At 54.4% G+C, this 18,919-nt stretch overlaps 6 protein-coding genes across 6 annotated transcripts; 2 read left to right on the top strand and 4 right to left on the bottom strand.

The window, feature by feature from the left end:
* Nucleotides 1–720: 720 nt before the first annotated feature.
* On the top strand, nt 721–1,795 carry BBK36DRAFT_1158115 (hypothetical protein; the record flags this gene model as incomplete). The annotated part of the gene is made up of 3 exons (XM_024894078.1): nt 721–747; nt 1,027–1,105; nt 1,524–1,795. 3 exons carry the CDS (start codon nt 721–723, stop codon nt 1,793–1,795), a joined length of 378 nt encoding a protein of 125 aa, XP_024750596.1.
* Nucleotides 1,796–3,131: 1,336 nt separating this feature from the next.
* BBK36DRAFT_1115572 (serine/threonine protein kinase) lies at nt 3,132–7,455 on the bottom strand (the record flags this gene model as incomplete). Its single annotated transcript, XM_024890142.1, has 4 exons — nt 3,132–4,572; nt 4,630–5,135; nt 5,745–5,871; nt 7,379–7,455. 4 exons carry the CDS (start codon nt 7,453–7,455, stop codon nt 3,132–3,134), a joined length of 2,151 nt encoding a protein of 716 aa, XP_024750595.1.
* A 4,524-nt stretch (nt 7,456–11,979) lies between these two features.
* BBK36DRAFT_1158113 (hypothetical protein) lies at nt 11,980–12,362 on the bottom strand (the record flags this gene model as incomplete). Its single annotated transcript, XM_024894077.1, has 2 exons — nt 11,980–12,098; nt 12,254–12,362. The coding sequence occupies 2 exons, from the start codon at nt 12,360–12,362 to the stop codon at nt 11,980–11,982; spliced, it is 228 nt and encodes a 75-aa protein (XP_024750594.1).
* A 770-nt stretch (nt 12,363–13,132) lies between these two features.
* Nucleotides 13,133–14,135, top strand: BBK36DRAFT_1196051 (hypothetical protein; the record flags this gene model as incomplete). The annotated part of the gene is made up of 3 exons (XM_024896926.1): nt 13,133–13,320; nt 13,419–14,072; nt 14,111–14,135. 3 exons carry the CDS (start codon nt 13,133–13,135, stop codon nt 14,133–14,135), a joined length of 867 nt encoding a protein of 288 aa, XP_024750593.1.
* Nucleotides 14,136–14,230: 95 nt separating this feature from the next.
* BBK36DRAFT_1116536 (iron hydrogenase) lies at nt 14,231–15,970 on the bottom strand (the record flags this gene model as incomplete). Its single annotated transcript, XM_024890241.1, has 1 exon — nt 14,231–15,970. The coding sequence occupies one exon, from the start codon at nt 15,968–15,970 to the stop codon at nt 14,231–14,233; it is 1,740 nt and encodes a 579-aa protein (XP_024750592.1).
* A 1,279-nt stretch (nt 15,971–17,249) lies between these two features.
* Nucleotides 17,250–18,440, bottom strand: BBK36DRAFT_1196047 (hypothetical protein; the record flags this gene model as incomplete). The annotated part of the gene is made up of 2 exons (XM_024896925.1): nt 17,250–17,827; nt 17,921–18,440. The coding sequence occupies 2 exons, from the start codon at nt 18,438–18,440 to the stop codon at nt 17,250–17,252; spliced, it is 1,098 nt and encodes a 365-aa protein (XP_024750591.1).
* Between the last annotated feature and the right edge of the window lie 479 nt (nt 18,441–18,919).

Here is an 18,919-nt window from a genome sequence, read left to right as displayed (position 1 = left end):
ACGTCGGCGTTTTTGAGGAATATTTTGGCTTGCGAGAGTCTGTCATTTCGAAAAGAAGGCAATTGGGATTGGGACTTGGCTTGTGGATTACATGTATGTAGGGATGTGCAAGCTATTGCCATGTTTGCTCGGGAACTTGTCGGTTTACGGTGTATTACAAAGAAGAATCGTTCCTTTTCTTCGCGTTGAATAGCTGATGAGCAATCGACTCGTCTCGCCCTACATGTTGTTCGAGGGCGCAGCGTTGCTATTGATACTGCAAATCAGCGTCTTCCGCCCTGCATGATGCTTCATATCCAGTGACACAAGCAAGTTGAAGACTGACGTCGCGACTTCTCCCGAGTCACGTGCACCTCTCCCTCTTCCCAACTGGAAGCTCCCCCAGCCTCTGTAATTCCAGCGGGCGAGGGCACTGTAGAAGCAAAACTGCCCCTAGAAATACAGTGGGAAACAGCAGCCCGCGTACAGTACAGCTACTCAATTACAGCACCACTTGCAAGGGGCGGCACCAATGGAAAGGGTCCGCAATTTTTTTTCTGGAGAGGCGCCGCTTCCAGCTGTCGGTCGGCATCACGGTTTTCACGAAAAACCTCTCAAAAGCCAAGCTCTTCTCTTTCTCTCCTCTCTTCCCGCCGCCGCCGTCCGCCCTGTTTTTTCCTCCCCGCCAATTGAGCACCCGATTCTCCCGCTCCGCTCTGCAATCCCCTCCCCAAATTCAAGATGCTCAGCCAACTCTCTCGGGCCTCTGTAAGTTTTTTGATCTTCTCCTTTTTTGTTGCTTTGTTGGCGGCGTGTCATCGCACTTCTAGCCTTCCTAGTGGGAAAAAACGAGAGGAGTTTTTTTTCCCGTTCGTCCACGTCGTGTGTTATCGTCACTTTGGGGTTCCCACCCCCCGCATGATGATGATGCGCTGGCTCGGCATGTGTGCTGCTTTTAATTAAAGAGCATTTGACTTGACTTTCGGCCTGACTTGGCGTTTTGGACTTCTTCTGATCTGATTGCTGACTTGTTTGTTCCATTTGTAGCGCGCTGTTGCTGCTCGCGCCGCCAAAGCAAATGCCGTCCAGGTGAGGGGCTTCATTGCCCCTACCGTCTCCCGACGAGGTACGAAAAAAATGAAAGGCGCCATGTCTTTCTCCTGAGTGTTTCTTCGACTCCCTTGTTCATCTTCTTTCGGCCGATGCGATCCTCTACATGATTTCCCGTGTCACGGTTTGCTTCGTTTCTGTTCGAATCGTCGACAAGTGCGACATCGCCTTGGTCTCGAATTTCTACGCCCTTCCAGATATAGCCGATACCTCCGATCGATACCACCGTTATACATCAGGCCACCTTGTTGCAAGACTCCCAACATCAATTTGCCTCGGCTTCGACGGATTCGACACGAGGCTATCCCGCGCAACAAGTGTTGCGCTATTTCCCGCTGCACTTTTACTCCGACCAAGCTACACTGCCTTGATGCGCCATAACTCGAAGACGTCAATCCCCGACATTTGTCACTAACACCTTTCCCTTATTTTAGCCGACTTCGTCCAGGAGCTGTACCTCAAGGAGCTCAAGGCCTACAAGACCCCCGCCGTCAAGGAGTCCGACGCCGAGGGCCAGGTCCAGGTCTTCACCATGCCCAAGACCCCCGCCTCCCCCGAGGAGGCCAACCTCGCCGACAGCCTCAAGGCGTACGAGTCCATGGCCGTTGAGATCGAGGGTCAGGACGCCTCCGCCCAGACTTCCGCCGGCGTCGCCCAGCTGCCTGACTGGCTCGAGGCCGAGGAGGAGGAGGAGCCCCACCACTAGAGGACCGAAAAAAGACCGCGCTCTTGATTTGAAATAAAGAAGAGGAGTTTTTGTCACTTTTGGTACGATAGAGGAGGGAGGTGAAGAGGAGAAAGGGTAAGCGAGGGAATGGAAGCCGTCAGTGTACGAGCACGCTTGAGGCTCCAAACGGACTTGAGATACGAAGGGGCGGAGGATGGAAAAAAGAAGCAGAGGAGACAGAAGACGAAGCGCCAAGAAGGGAGGAGGCTAGTTGCAGGCATAACCGGGCACTCTGCAAGTTCCTGAGCCAGGCTTCTTGGGTTGCTGGCCAGACAAACGAGGATGCCGGTTCTATGCCAGAAAGAGGGGACAACTTCTAATGAATGTCCCATTGTACAATTTTACACTTTTTTTTTGCTCTCAAAACAGCCCTCGATTTCAGCCGTAGGATCATTGTCTTGAAAGGCCAATATCAGTTCAAGAGGTGCATCCATCTCGAGTACCTAGTGACGCAACTCTTGTTATTATCACTCTCGGACCAGCAAGAGCTCATACTTGCCAAGTCAAAATGCACTTCTGGACAACTTCAGTTCATTACCTCGGCAACAGATTATCATCTCATTATATCCCGTCGTATGCTCATCACACCTAAGATCAAATATAACCCTTTTCCAACCATTATTCACCCTACTGGTTTTGCGTGTCCATTCTTTCGAGCCCTCAACCCCCATCAAATTATATGCTGCCACAGCCCGACTTTCACCGTATACCAATCAATACCAGGCAATGCAAACTGCAATTGCCCGCATGGAGTCAAAAAGGATGAACGGAACGGCATGGATCCTGCACAAACAACAGACTCAAGGTGGAACCAGAAGTATGTCCTTATATGCTTTTGTTCTTTTTCCTTTCTGTCCAATGGTTCCGTTTTTGTTACATCGTATGAAGTCTTCTCTCTCTCTCATGCCATATTCTCATCTTCTCTCAATTTGTGGAATCTGTATCGGACTTGCCCACATTGTGCGAGCAGTCGGATACTCTTGCATCTAATTCCAATCATCGTCATCATCATACATCCTCAGCTCAGCCTGAACTCCAGGATCCTTTCCCGCACATGGCTAGAGAAACAAAACACAAAATGCAAGAAAAAAATCAAACCCAACCGACCCTTGATGCAGTTCATGTCATGATTAACCATTCGTATCAACATCGTCGTGGTTGCTTCGGGATATCAACTTTCTTTTTTTCTTCAGGTACACAAGAGACCTGCATTGCCATGACACGAGAACAAAATCAAGGGGGAAATAGTATAAACAAACGCCATGCAGCCAGCCCCTATTCACTCTCCATATGCCTTAGCCAATAATATCATCCATTATGGGTCAAAATGCGAGCCTCCAACCATTTGCTCGTCGTGTCCAGACTTCAAGACGCCGCTCATCCTGTTGGATTTTCTGGGATCGATATCATCAAGATTGTCCCAGTCGTCGTCACCATTGGCGTGAGCGTCATCCATATCCTCGTCGTCCACCCTCGAAGAGTCGCGCATGTGGTCGTCCAGCGCGCTCTCATCAACGTACGTGAAGCCGTGGAAGTTGGCTTGCACCGACGGTGAGAGAGGGGTAGATGCAGCGTAGCCTCTAGCCAGCGCCGCTGCCCGCTCGTTGAGAGAGCCGTTCTGATCCAGCGCCGTGGTGAACTCCGGGTCAAAGTATGACACATCGGTTGCCGACTTCAACTTGGGCTTGAAGGGTGGCGAGATGAGCTTCTTGGCCAGGAGGTTCCAGTCAATGTCGTTGAAGAAGGGGTGGCGTTTCAGCTCTTCGGCATCGTCCGTCGCTCCTAGTCTGTGTTTGGGATTCCTGTTAAGCAACCCCTTGACAAAGTTGCGGCCCTCCTGAGAGAGGGTGTCACGCGGGAACCGAACCTTGCCAAAGGCAATGTTCTTGTACATCTGCTGTGTGTCCTCAGCGTAGAAGGGGCTCCATCCGCAGCACATCTCGAATACCAAGACGCCCAGCGACCAAAAGTCCACCATCTTGGTGTATCCGGACTCGTCGAGAAGAACCTCGGGCGCGAGATACTCCGTGGTTCCGCAAAAGGTATTGGTGGTGTCGTTCTTTGTCAAGTTCGCCTTGGACAGCCCAAAGTCGCAGAGGGCAATGTGGCCGTTGGCGTCCAGGAGAATGTTCTCGGGCTTGAGATCTCGGTAGACGATGTCGTTGTTGTGGAGATGCTGGATTGCGAGGATGAGCTCGGCAATGTAGAACTTGGCTCGCTTCTCGTCGAATCGGCCTTCCTTCTGGAGATGCCAAAACAGCTCTCCACCAGACATGTAGTCTGTCACCAGGTACAGCTCAGAGGGGGTTTGGAACGAGAATTTGAGCCCGACGATAAAGGGTGAATCCGACGTGGCCGTGCGCACAAGAATGTTGCGCTCGCCTACGGTGTGTGCCACTTCCTTCTTCTGAACAATCACCTTCTTCTGCAGGACCTTCATGGCATAGATTCGCCCTGTATCCTTCTTCCGAACTTGGTACACTTGGCCAAATGTGCCCTTGCCGATGAGCTTGAGGATCTCAAAGTCGCTGGGGCCGAAGTGCTTCCGTTCCGTCTTCTGATAGGTAATCTCGACGTATATCTCGCCGGTGGGAATGTTGTCGACAGTCGTGTTGGCGTGTCCTTGCAACGCAAACCACCCCTTAACAGGGCCGTCCTTCTTTGCCTCAATATTGAGATGACCCAGGAATTCATCCCCGTTCGCGGCGCGGTCATAGACTGAAATGTCTACCAGCATATCCGAGTCGACAACATCGCTATTTTTTGGTCAGCGTCACTTCTACCTGGTAACGGGGTAGCCACGGGCAACTCACAAGACTGCTTCTGCGTCCCACTTAGGGTTCGAGTAGAGGGTCTTCGTGTTCCGGTTGCGGAACGTGTTGTAGTCGCTGATGCTGGTGTTGCTGCTCTGGCGGCTGCGCATCGGAATCGCCATGGGCCTGCCAGAATCGCTGACCTGACGCTTCATGGGGATCGCGCCAAGGCCAGACGGTGTTCCTACGGCATGCTCCTCCTCCTCGATCTCATGCGGACCATCAGAGATGAGCTCACTCCGCTGGAAAACAGCGACGACATAGGGGTCGCGGCTCTTGCGAATACCCCGCGCCTCGACGATCTTGATGGTCAGCCTCCCCTTGGCAGACGAGGATTGAGAGCCAGAGTTCTTGGGGGTTTGGGTGCCGCTGCTCGTCTCTGCCCCATCGTTGCTGGTTGCATCATTGCTGGCTGCATCGTTGCTGGCTCCATTGGGAGTAGTCTCCCTGGCCTCTGCGGTTGAATTGGCCGTGGAGAGGGCTCTGGTAGGGGTAGGCGGGCCGCTCTTGAAGATGAAAGCACGAGTTAGCTCTTTCAGTCCTTGAAGCGAAAACCATTTGGCTAAGGCCGTGACAGGTCCTGCCGCATGTTGCGAATAGACAGGGTTAGAGGAAAGCATGTGAGCTTCTGCATGGGATTTGGTATAGGGAATTGGTGCAGCGGTGGTCTCCGACAAAGAGAGTGTAGGTGCTTGGGCAGTAGCTTCACAAGCCTGTAGATCCAGGGACTTTGCAAGTTCGGGTTCTGAGCGACTGGAAGTGCATGAAGAACTGGCACTGCTAGTCCCGCGATCTGGAGAAAAGATTCCATCTGGAGGTACAGATCTCGTGGAGGAGGAGGAAGAGGAATGTGATGTGGCGGGGGGTAGGTAAGAATTTGTTGATCCAATGAGTCGTTCCTGGCTAGCGCGCGGGCGGATAGTCAGGAACCGACTTTCGGTGGGCAGTGACTGTTTGCAAGGCTGAGAGGTTCCGGCATGCTCGGGCGACTCCCACTCTGTGGACGAGCAGTCCAGCAACTGCTGGTCTTGCGTCGGGCCCGAGAACACGCCTCTCTCTGATTCTGATGACATTGTAGAAAAGCCCTCGTGGCTTGCAGCGAGGTCTGGACGAACCTGGGCAAAGTAGCTCGTGATTCCGGGCAGGCGTTTATCTTGAGGGTCGGGATGAGGAGTGGCTACGCCAGACCGAGGGGTCTCGAAGCCGATATGGTCCGTACCCTCCTCTTCCGTCGCGGCGGATCTGGGTCTGTCAGTACCCTGCATGGCCAAGTCAAAGAAGACAAAGAATAATAAACAAAACAAAGTTTAAACAGAAAGAAAGATAAGAGATTTCGTCAGGCAGAAATACAACAATGGCGCGGGGAAACGATGTTGAAGTGGGAACACTAGCTGATATGGCGGCGGCCCAAGGCGCCAAGCAGAGAGTGGGTGGAAAATGAGGTCGTGATGTGCACTAACTCGATAGGGGGGGAGAAGTGATTATAACGGACGAGGAAAACACGGAGACGGCCGGCCAGACAACCCGGATAGATCCAAGGGCTGAGGAGTCAAAGAGATAGTAGTAGCGGCTTTCCGAGAGCGGATCGGCTGTGCAAACGCCGGGCGCGACAGGCGCGAAGAAAGGGGAATGACGAGATGAAAACTGCTCCGGCGCGGCCATTTAGACGAGTGGGGATATCGAAAACTTGGTCAAGGCTGGGCTGGCAATAGACGGCCCTGCAAAGATGCATGGATATGGCGGGGTTGTGCAGAGGCGGACGGGAAGGAGATGCACTCAAGGGACCAGGCGGCAAAAGGTCCAGATGGCCGACGACAGCTGTCTTTCCCTTGCTCCGGGGCAATATCAAGGCGGCAGGGCCGAGAGCAAGACTCTGATAGTGATGTTGTCTTGAAAGGGGGCCGATCGTTCATGAGTCAGGCTGAACTTGACCAAGCAAAGCGGCCTGGCTGTGTCTGGGTATGTTTTGTCGATGAATGTGCCGGGGTATGACGAGGATGACGCCGTATCAGTAGCCGCAATGGCCAGGGCCAGTCTTGCTTCCAAATGCTTGTGTTTGGTTGGCAAGAGAATTTTTTTTTCTCCCTCTTCGACTGACATGTGCAAGCGCCTTCGGATTGATTGCCCATAAAGAGGAGTAGTTGATAGTAAGCTGTCATGGACACCCCGCCACAGAGAGCCACGCTTGATAAGCGACCAAATGCCGTGGGATGCCGTCTGGTGTTTTCCATCGACCTGCCAAGGGATGCCCAGGCGGAGCGTCACCTGGTGATAGACGCTGCAGGCACCAAAGCAATTGGCTCACGCAGCCGAGCAGCGAGGCATTGTTGACTGGACGCGGGCTGAAGTTGCCTCAGAGGCCGAACGTTGGGCATTGTCGCAAACCAGGCGCCACTTGAGCGCTAGCATCTCCACCGGGTGTCAAGTCGGAGCCATCGTCGTTTCCCCTCTGCCGGGCCAAATGGGCAACAAAGGGAATACGTGAAAGAAACGTGCAAGTGAAACTGCAGAAACTGCAGAGGGCCGTCAAAGAGTTCCTGTGCCGCGCCAAGATAGCCCTCGAAACCAAGAGACAACCCCGTGGTGGCTCGCGAGGCTATCGCGGGCAAGCTGGATAGGTAACAGCCGAAGCCATGGATGATGGCGGGGCCAGGCGGCTTCGCGGAACAAGAGGGAGAGAAAAATTGCAGGAAACGCGGGATAAAAGAGCTAAACAACGTAGAGGAACACAAGGCAAATACCCACGTACTTTGACATCATTGCTTGAGTTGCCCTCCGCAGAAGGTCGAAGCCACCTCCAGCATGTGCGCTTTCAGGGCCAGACATGGTAAAGGACGCGGCGGGGAGGAAACAATTCGGAACCGTATCGTATAATCGCAGGGCAATAGAAAGCGGCGAAGGCGATCTAGGCTACTGGATAAGATAGAAGACGGGCGGGGGAGAAGGACGACAACGAGGCCCGTTTGTAGTCGGAAATGGCGTCGTGCACGCCAAAGGTCGATTCGGTTCGCGGTCGAGGACGTCGACACCGAGCGTGGTGATGCCGCAGGAAAGGGAAAAACAATAACGGATGATGGAAAGGAGCCGCAGCGTAAAAGTTGTGAAGAAGAAGAAGAGAAGAAAAGAAGAAAGTAAAAAAGTAGTACGTTGTTAATGGATGGATGGTCTCTTGGGGCAAAAGTGAGCCCAGACGAAGCAGCAGCTGCTGCTGCAGGGCTTCTGCCTTAGTTTACGTTAGACACCGCCGTGGACGCTGGCAGAAAGGGCCGCTGGAGCTGTCGCAGGGCCCCGTACAGTGCACAGTGTGTGGGCTGCGGGTGGGCCGGTGCTGGCGGAGGGCTTGCGGCGGCGGCTGTAGGGGCTGTAGGGGCTGTAGGGGCTGCACTGTCGGGGCCGTAGGGGTGGAGCGCGCTGTACTTTGGCCCGCTAGCCTCTGTGCCAGCTCCCCTAGCGCCCAGTGCGGCAACGGCAGCAGATGGACTGCCCTGCCCGGCCCATGTGCGTTTTCGTGGCTCAGTCCCCGCCCATTGACGCTGCCAACCTCATCATCAACAAACGTCTCAGCCACTGACAGCCAGGCCGTCATCCACCCATGCCGAGTTTCCACGCGGCGAGCCGGCCATGAACGGGACGAGGCTGCCTTGTACTAGGGATAGGCGAACTACGTAGGTAAGCAAGGAGCAGAGAGCACAGTGACTCGGAGTGATGGCCAGATAGAGCTGGCGATGGCGGCTGATCGAGCGCGATCCTCGAATCTGACTGATGCTTCAAGGTCGAGAGTTACGGAGCACTGGTACCTGTACTTCGTACGACCTTACAGATGATCGTATAATACTCTCCGGAAGCCATTGGATCAGCGAATGACGAGATCCAGCACAGCTGAGACTAGCACCACGACAGCCCGGCAGCTCTCAGCTCCGTAATTCGCGACCGGGATTCATCATTGGCACGGAGTACGACGGCAAGCACAGCAGGTACCGGTTACACGTCGAATGTGATGGGGACTCGGAACTCAGGAACGCATTTAGCCCCAGTCACCAAACGCAACGCTCAGCTCGGCCCCCCTTTGGCTCTGCTGTTTCAGTATTCCAGAGACCAAGGTACTGTATTGGCATCTGCCGGTACAAGTACTCCGTGTGTACGTTTGATAGACGTGGACACCGTGGAAGCGAATAGACTCAGCCAGGCGGTGGCTAAAACTCGACAGGGGCTCTGTTTCCGAGATCTTGGCCCGACCAGCGAATCAAGCATCACCGCCCGTCAACCTTCTGGAGCGTTAATACCGCGTCTCCCGAGACGAGACAAAGGAGGAGGAGCTGCTGCTGCGGTTTGACGCAATATTGTCTTATTCTTCTGACTTCGCTATCCTCTTTTGTACCCCAACGCCGCGGGCCGTTTCCCTGCGTCTGTCGCTTGTGGTGACCGATTTGCCGCTCAGCTGCAACATGAGTGTTATCGAGTCGTGGGCCTGTTTTCTACACCGAGTGGAGATGGCCTCTTGTCACTCCGTGCTCTTTCACGTCCATCAACATGCGCATTCTTGCACATACTGTGAGGCGGGGCTGCAGATATGACCGTCTTCCCCCTACTCCATACCACCAATTCAGGCACACCGTCAATCAGCATCATTGCTCTTTTCCATGGAACCTATCAGGGAGGTTTATTCCGATGACGCTTGGTGCCGATATGTGTACATGCATACATACCTACACAGCTTGGGTGTCTCTTGGTGGCGGTGTGAGTCAAACAAATGGACGGATGCCGTGCTGCTGAGGAGCTGCACCAGTAGTCCCGGCAATCTGGTAATGGTGTCCGAGATCTTAGGGCCAGTCAAAGGCAGGTGCGCATCGAGTCGCGAATCCCGGCCATGGCACAAGCAGACGGAGCACTGCCTCTAATAACAGCATCCGACTTCACCCACCGGCTTGGTCATGGTAAACAAATCATTTGCTGCGAGCTGGGTTGGAGAAGGATGGTAGCATCAAAGCCTTGTTGTCATTTCTTGGTCCATCGAAGCAAGGGAGCAACACGACTTGCTTCATCCATCCCTCCGGCGGCCGTTCATCCAGCGTTTGGTGCACACTGTGTTAGCCGCTTGATCCTCCGTAAGATGAGCCAGTGGCTCCAAAGTATCTATCACATCTCTGGTAAGTTTTTTTGGGGTTTCAGACAGGTCTGCTGGACTCGCCCGGCCAAAACCCCCAACAGCGCAGCCGGTTCAGCCAGCCAGTTGCTCCGATCGACCACTGGTTATTGACGCCGCCTGCTCCAAAGCCGCGAATGGGTGTGCAGCGAATCTGTTTTGTCGGGGGCGAGGGGCACAGGCAATCTACCTTAACTCGAGGAGCACGCTATCGGCTGCCTATTCATAGACGCCTCTCGTGGCTTGTTGTTGTTGGGGTTGATGCAGACACGAGGTATGTGTGCCCTGCAGACGGCCAGGAGCAGATGCAAACGTGAATCTCTGGACGCTATTTGATGGCATCGCGGCTTCACATACCTACATGCCTACTGACACAGTGCGTATGGCATTAAGCATCAAGGCAACGCCTCAATCCCCTCATCTAGGACACAAGTCTTGCCACCGGAGCCGTCGAGTTGCCTGGAATTCATGCTTGGTAATAACATGGCTATTGCCTCTTTGTTTCCTTGTTCCCTTTCACGATTCGCGGGCTGGCTAGGCAGAAAGTTGCTCAACGGCCACTGCCAAGTTGTCTAGGTTGGTCTGGACAGCGCCAGACTCTGGCCAAGGAGAGGAGCGGAAAAGAAAGGCAAGGGAAAAGCTGCATTTGCCACGCCATCCCGCATTGCACGATTGCGCGAGTGCATCATGTACTCCAAGAATGAGGGGAAATCATATCGAGGCAAGGGGACTGGCAAGAGGCTGCGGGCTCAGCCTCGTCTCGCTGCAAATCAGCTGACGTGGGATCGCATCTTGGGAGACTACGTGATGCAGTCTTGGAGGTGATTGTCGTCGAGACGGCCGCCTTTCGTGCTCCATCGCTACAACTACATATTCTGGCGGTGGTCGCATGTGTGCCATTCGAGCAAACGAGTGACGGGCACGACATGAAAATAATGGTAACAGGCACCGAAGAGAATAATGTGGCTCGCACTGTGGCTTCTGCATCGTATCGTATGTACGATATGCTCTCTCTGTAATCGTACTCGTATGCCTCCCTCGCAGGCCAGCAGCAGCAAGCAGGAGGCATTTCTCCCAGTGTGGCTGGAGGGTGGTGGCACTTGAGTTTCCTTTTGGACGTCCATATCAGCAAATCGGAGATACCCTGGCCCAAGTTCGCCGCGTCGTCTTTTCCTGGACAAGCAATGGTGTTATCGACGGCTTCGCCTTTTTGGTATTGCAGAATTTTCTAGTGCCCTTCTAGTCTTCTTGCCGATTCTATTCTTCTTGCTGGAATGGGATCCTGCTTTGCCTGCTTGATAGTAACATAGGCAGGCTTGGAGATTGCCATTCCCGGTCGATGTCTCTGGATATGTGACAACAGGCTGCTTCGCTCTCCTTGACGGGAGACGCGAGTCGGCGGTGTAGTCTAGTACGATAGGTACGTAGACTATCTGTTAACGCTCTCAGCCGATAAAAGGCCATCCATTCTAAGCTACAGTACCTTAGGTAATTCACTCAAATCAGTTACATGGCCAGTACTAGATAACTAAAGACTGAAGAGGGCACTGGACGTTAGGAGAAGCCTGGGTTAATTTAGCGTGACGTGTGTGACAGGCCCTGGGATGCAATTGTGAACCCACCTCTTTCGATGTTGAGGTTGGTGTGGGAGTGACGCTTTAGCATTCAAGGGGCAGCAGGGGCGGGACAATAAGACGGCACAACGGCTGCACCGTTGGTTGTGACGGGCATGCCGAAAGCCTGCTTTTGTTGATTGATTGAAATTCTAGAAAGAAATCTTACCTATTGTTGCATAATGCACTACTGCGACGTGAAGTGAGCGGTGTACTTTCGAGATGCTTCTGACGGCTTGTCGTGATATTGTCATCCATGGATCATACGGTACCTTGGATACCGTGTACGAGGTAGAGGCACGGCATTCGATGAGAGCTCCCCAACGTCACAATTCCGATGGACCGAATATAGATCGAGAAAACCATAACGTCAAAGATCAGATCGTGGTAATAGCCCGTCCGCTAAAAATATGGAAAGGCTACGCGTAATGGACTACAGCTACAGGAACATGCTCAAAGCCCTCCCGCTCCGCCAAACCAGTGGAAACGAAATGGACAACATAGATAGTAGATAACAAATGGGCCAAACAAACAAGCATCACTTTCTCCACCCTCCACTCAAACAATCGTCAGAGCTTCGACTTTCCCCGGTCCTTACGCGCGATGCTGCTCGATAATCTCCAGCCACTTCTTCTCCATCTCTGGCGTCACGTCCTTTGGCCAGAACTGAACGTCTGACGTCTTTCGTGGAACCAAGGGGTCTGCATAGCGGCCTGTGTGTGTGAACGCAGCAAAGGGGTCAGTTAACTGGGAGTATGGATTTTTTGCATGCTCACGTTGTGACATACACGAACGCGCCCTTCTTTGGACAACTTAGATAAGTAGGTAGTAGGGGGATCATATATATATAGTAGTAGCAGGTACTTACCGATGTGGAATTGCTGGTCGAGGAGGCGGCTTTTGATGGCTTCGCCGTCTTCACGAGGCCGTTTGGCCTTTGAGGCTGCTGCGGCGGCGGCGCTCGATGATTCAGCCATGGGGAAGATTGAGCTGGCTTTTTGGCTTTCTGGTTTCTGCGTCACTCTTGGGCTTCTTCCCTGCTCAAACGGGGTTTCATACAATTTTCAAATCAGACGTGTGATTCGGCAAAGTTGAAGCTTGACAGCTTTCCGTGAGATGTTGTATGTACAAGGCGATTGATAATGAAGCTTCGACACGCCAGTGAATCAATTGCGAGAGATGGCAGCCCAAAGGCGCCCCACCGAGAAGATGCTCCCCCGCTTGAAGGGAAGCGGTCCGGGAATCGATACCAGAGGGAAACCTTCAAGACGGCGCAGTTCTTGCATCAATTTGCGCCGGCAGCGGGCCACAGCTTGGGTACTCGTCAGGTACCGCGCATCCCCGAAAAAAAAAAGCACCAGCTAAAACTTGGAAAGCACACACAACATAAATCAACCTCTCGATTGAAGCCACAGCTCGGCCGCCGCAAAAAGCAACCTGCTCTCTCGGAAAATGCAGTCACGGGCACTCGTAGGAAAAGGGCATTAAGGCTGCATAGGTAGGAGCAACACCGAATCTATTCATCAGAACACAACTTGGAGAGGGCTTTGATACAAACAAAAGGCATCGGTATCACCCTCTTTGGGCGTGGTTTTGGGAAGACAGACACGAGGGCGCCATCGTTTATCAATTTGGCCTCCCTTCAGCTTTCAGCATCACCGAGTTCCTCGGAACCGCCCTGCCCAACTCCCTGTCAAAAGCATCATTACATGAAAACAGAGCCCTTCCTCAGAGCCCCTTGTTCAGAATGAGCAAAGCAAGCGGCATCCCCAACGCCTGGGACGACGACGACTGGGAAGCCCAGGCCGACCGCGAACGCACCGAGCGCAAGAACGCAAAAGAGCCGCAACAAGTCGCGCCGCAGCAGACGAGCATGAGCAGACAAGAGCGCCTGCAGCAGCACGCCGAGGCGAACCGGAAACTGTGGGAATCAGCGTATGCAGACAGAAAAGCCGGTGCCGTTACAAGTTTGTTGGGGGAAAGAATCTGTTTGCTGACTTTTTTTTGAAACCCGTTTGGTTGGAAAAATGTAGTGACTCTCCAGAAACGCTGTACCACGTCGAAGCAAGCGGCGGCGTCCCCCTGACGGCGTCCTTCAAGCCCCAGGTCAAGGTCCTCAGCCGCAAGCCCGTCGTCGCCAAGCGGAACCCTGGCGCGGGCGGCGGCGCGTCCCTCAGCGGCGGTGGTGATGGCGACGACGACGACTTGCGGCCGGAGCAGGCGCAGATGACGCCCGAGGAGATCCGCGCGAAGCAGAAGCGCGATCGCGAGGAGAAGCAGCGGCGGTACGACGAGGCGCGGGCCAAGATCTTTGGCGAGTCGGCGCCCTCTTCGAGGGGGTCGTCGCCGGGGACGGGAGGAGGAGCAGGAGGAGGCGCCGTGACGCCGCCGAGGACGGAGGGGAGGGGGGCGTATCGCGGGAGGGGACGGGGACGGGGAGGGAACTTTGGTGGTGGTGGTGGTGGCGGTTATCATGGCGGCATTAACAATAACAGCAGCAACTATAACAGCAGCTACAACAACAACAACAACAATGTGAGCAACACCGAGATCAGCGGGCAGGAGTTTGAGCCGCGGCGGACAACGAACCAGTCGGGCCCGAGGAGAGAGCTCTTCGATCCCAACTCTTCCCAGAAGCCGGATTCGGGCCGACGAGGAGGCCGCGACGGCAGCGGCAGCGACTCTTCGTCCATGCGGGGACAGCAGAGCCGAGACGAACACCAAGCCATTCGAGCGCCCAGAGGACCTGATGGGAGCGGCAGAGGAGGATTCGGCTTTGCACGGCGTGGCACATAAAGAGACTTGAGAGAAAATCACTTCTTGTTTGTTTCTATGTAAAGCTGCCTCACCACCCGCCACCAGCTTTACCAGCCAACTGAGCGGCTCTCTCGGTGGCTGTATCCTTTCCAACATCGCTAATCACCTCACGGAAGCTTGTGAAAGCCAGTCTATCTAGCCCTATACCTGTCATGCCCGACCAGTACGCCAGGGTATCATCTATGTACGAGTGGGAAATGCCTCCAACTACCTTCTCGGCGGTGTGTTGTTCGACCAGCGAATCCTCGCCCGAGAAATATGCCTCATCGATTTCCGCCAACCAGTCTTTTTGTTCTTGGGGGCCTGGCTTCCCCGATATGTTTTTGCGCTCCAGGATCACGGGGTCGTCGACCTTGATCTGACCACCGCCGTTTGTGCAGCCCCCGGGGCAGGCCATGACTTCAACATAGCTATAGTCGTGGGAGGCCGCCTTGCCTGCCGAGCGGCGGGCGCTCCCAAAGGGCTTTCCGCCCGGCATGCGGGACGGGCGAGCCGGCTTCAGACGCCTGACGAGGTTCTGGATATTTCTGAAGCCATAGTACCGAGCGGCCTTGAAAACAGGCTCGCCGTTGACTGTGACAAAATACTCGACGACATCGACGTTGCGGCCGCGGATGACCTGGATCTCTGATCCGGGCGTTTGGGCGGCCTTTGTTTGGAGAATGTGGTGCAACAGCCCGCCAGAAGAACCAGCTACCCGCGGGGGATTTCTTGAGCCCTTGTTTGGGAACAAGAATCCGTGCATCTTCTCATCTGGAAATGGTATTGAGGGCGGAACCGAGGACGCGGATTTTGCAAAGTTGAAGAAGTCCAGTCCCCTTGACTCTGCCAGCATCAGGACTTCTTTGCTGGTGATGACACAGTCGACGTCTCGAATCCCCTTGCCCGGCAAACCTGAGCGCGCCCATACCTCGTCCGTGAGCTCCTCTCGACTAGCCTCGAGCTTCTTGTCGAAACAAGGCATCACAGCCACGTGCCATATCCGACTGGGAGGAATGCCGAGCTTTTTGCTCAGCGTGGTTTTGAGGATGGTGCCCATGAGGGCCTGTGGCGACTTGACCTTGGACAAGTGCGGCAGCACGTACGGGTGCGTCTTTTCCGCATAGCATACCCAGCCGGGACATGACGATGCGAGGATGGGCTGTGAGGGCGTTGCGACGCCTGGGGTCGGCGAGGAGAGAACCTCGGCCGCACCGAGCACGAGCGTCGCATCCCGGGCCACATTGATGTCCACCACCCACTCGAACGAATTGTTCCACTTGCCGGCCTTTGCGAGCCCCTCTGGACCCCGCAGCAGGTTCTCCAGCATATATCCGGCCTGGCTCTCGGACACGCCTCGCCCGCACGCGGCAGCCAGGTTTGCCCTGGTCTGAGAGCTCACGCTGGCAACGAACAGCTTGGCGTCCTCGTTCTCCAGGCCCTCGACGGCGAAATTGCCGCCCGCATCGGGTCCTACGATGCGCAGCGCGGGGGCCGCGTCGAGCGTCGAAATGACTTCCGTGTGGCTCTGCAGGCTGACGAGGATGGCCTCGGCGGACGTGACGCAGCCGGAGCAGGCGAGGCAGTCCGTGAGCGAGATCTGCGCGGGCGAGGCTGCGGCGCCGGACGACGACGCGGAGGGCTGCTGGCCGTCGAGGATGACTTCGTTTTCGTTGCCGGACGGCGGCTGCTGCGGGGGAGCGGCGGGGAGGGTCTCGATGGGCTTGATGCAGGCGACGCCGGGGGATATGAAGTCGTTGAGGTCGTCGGCGGAGAGGATGGCACTCATGGTGCGAGGTTCGAAACGGCAGTGCCGTTTTGCTTTTTGTGCGTCGATGTACAAGGGTATAAAGAGACTTGTATAATGAAACTTGTTTGCTGTTTTTTGAATCTCAAGTGATATGTTTTGGTTTGCTGATTTGATATGAAGTTGTATGTGGTGCGTTGAGTGTATGGATTGCGCTAGGCAGGTAGTTTTACGGTTTGATGTCGGAGAGAGTGGCGAGTTGTGCAAGATTTCCGGCTGTGGCGCATCGAATTGATAAGCACGTGCTAAAAAGTATAGAGCTGGGTCCTAACCTACCTACCAAAGATCCAGAAAACTCTAGAGAATAAAGGCAAGATGTATATATATTTCGACAGGAGGTGAGGAAAATAGAGCTCTAGGTCAAATAAAAAGAGGTATAATAAGAATGGGCGCGCAAATGAAAAGACGAGGATTTCAAATCGTCCGCTTTGTTTGATTTCTGCAAAAGAAAATGCGGCGGGATTGGATGGTGGGATTTAGGAAGATTAAGTGGGGATGCATGCGAAATCGGCGGCAGCTTTGAAGCTTACCTTAGGGGAATAGGTAGGTACATACGGCTATTCCATTACCTACTAGGTACCTTAAGAGATAGAAGAGAGAGGTTCTGAGTTGCCTCTTCCTACCTAGTAGTTGTATTTCCATGGGAGACTTGAAACTGTTGTTCATCATGACGGGGAGAAAAGACACCTACATTATGGCTTGATGCAGACAAGATGGCTTTCGAGCTTGAGTGGTTCGAAGCAGTTTTGAAGAGAAACGAGGAGTGTGTCCCAAGTTGCTACGCCTCGTCAATGCAGGATAGATCAAACATATGAAAGATTGAAAGGGGAGAGTCACATTGAATGCGTATGAGCCCTGAACCGTCTTTATATTCGTTTCGTTGCACTAATCTTACATCATTCAAGACAAAAAAACATGGCAAAAGGCATTCCCTTTCCCGCGTTCCCTCCTAACAGCAAGCTCCGACTTTTCCTTCTTCAAGCCGCTCGAGAGCGTTGGGGAGACGTAGGTAAATGAAAAGAAGAAAAAGAAGACAAGAAGAAAAAGCAAAGAAGCCAAAAGACTGCCGAGGGCAGGCCCCCCTCATGCGCGTCTGATGGTTTGAAAACTCCCAAAACTCCCCGCCGCATGCTCTTCCAAGCCTGTCCATTTTTTTACGCTTCAGAAGCCCTTCCAGCTCCCCATTAGATCCCCTATCCGTCATCATGTACTGTGAAAGCAACGACAGCATGTCGCCAAACGTCACGTTCTCGCGTAGCCTTTATTCCTTCTCCGCCGCCGCGGCAATGGGCTCGTCGCCCGCGCCGCCGCCGCCGCCATTTGTAGCCTCCTCTTCTCTTTCTTCCGTGCTGCTTGGGATCTGCACATCGGCGGCACCCGAGATTATCGCCTGCCGCCGCTCGTGCCAATCGACCTCGCTCTGGATGACTTGCGACAGCAACACCTCCTTGTCGAGCCACTCCTTGTAGTACAGCTCCTCCCACTGCTTGCACTCGTTCCTCAGCGCCTCTCCCACCTCCTCGGCCCACGTCGCCTCCCAGTGACACTTACGCCACAATTTGGGAAGCGGAATCTGCAGTTCTTCCTCCGTAAACAGGTCGGTAGGGAGCACCGTGAAGCACTCTGACGGAGGGATCTCGCCGTTGGCGTCGTCTCCGTCGTCTTGTGCGGATTGCGATTGAGGCGTCTTGATGATGATTTTGAGCTTTCCCGTCCTGCCTGTTGGTCCCGATTGCATGGATTTCGGCACGGGGTCCGATGGCCGCAGCGCTTCTGTTTCGTGGACGGTTCGCATGTGCTTAGCAAGAGCATCTGACCTCGTGAAGGAGCGGTCGCATTCTGTTGAGCAAGAAGAGAGCAATGTCAGTCAAAGCAAAAACGATTATCGCATTTGAGAATCCCTCCAAAGTCCTGCGTTTCATCAAAACGTACCAGGCAGGTAACAGTAAAAAGGCTTCTCTCTCGTGTGGCTCCGCATGTGAGCCTTGAGAGCATAGCCGCTGGCGTGAGGCAGGCCCTTGCGGTTGCAGCTCCGCCACTCGCACGTGTACTTCTTCTGTCGGTTCTCTATATGCGAGTTGTGGATGTGCTCGACCAGCTTGTCCATGTTGCCCTGATCGCCCGCCGGACAGCCGTCCCAGTCGCAGACGGTGACCTGGTCCTGGAAGTCCTCCTCCTCCAGCCGGGCGTTGACGGGCGAGCTGGGGATGTCGCCCGACGTGTCCGACGACACGTCCGACATGCCCTCGAGCGGATCGGGTTCTGGCACGGGCTCGTGCTCGGCGTCGGGGACGACGGCGGACGACGTTGTCGAGCCAGCCTCGACCTTTTGGCGCTTGGACGGCCGCAGCGTCGCCTCGTCGTCGTGGTCGTGGAGGTCTTCCTCGTAGGGTTCTGACGAGTCCATGGCGGACGATAACGGCGAATCTGGCGGCGAGTACGTGGGCGCCATGGTTGGGGGGGTTTTGGAGGGCGCGCGTCGCTCGCTGCGCTTGGGGGGAGGTGATGCAAGTCGCGTAGAGACGCAGAGGGCGAAACCGAGCTGCACAAGGTATTAATTCTCCAGGCGGACGCAACCCAGTGGAAATAGGTGAAAGGATAAAAAAAAAGGAAGAAGGAAAAGAAGTCCAAAGGAGCGCGCGATGCCCCCGCGATGGCGAGGGATCAATTGATGACTGATGCTGGTTGTTGTTTGGGAAAAGAAAAAGTAAGAATGAACGAGCGTCGCCAGCTCCTGCCTGCGTCGTCGGAAAATTGGCTGGGCTGCGCTTCTGCTTGGCTGGGATGCTGATGCTTGGCTGGATCAAGTAAGGGGGCCTTTTTTGCTGCGACAAACGTTGCACAGTGTGAGCCGGACAGCACCGGATCATGGCGATGGCTTCATAGATAGTATGTGTATGACGAAACTGGGCAATGCGGATTCTTCTACAT

Source organism: Trichoderma citrinoviride (genome assembly GCF_003025115.1).
Source record: "Trichoderma citrinoviride strain TUCIM 6016 unplaced genomic scaffold BBK36scaffold_5, whole genome shotgun sequence".
Lineage (NCBI taxonomy): Eukaryota > Fungi > Ascomycota > Sordariomycetes > Hypocreales > Hypocreaceae > Trichoderma > Trichoderma citrinoviride.
Note: the sequence above shows the minus strand (reverse complement) of the source record. Positions and strands in the feature narration are given on the sequence as shown.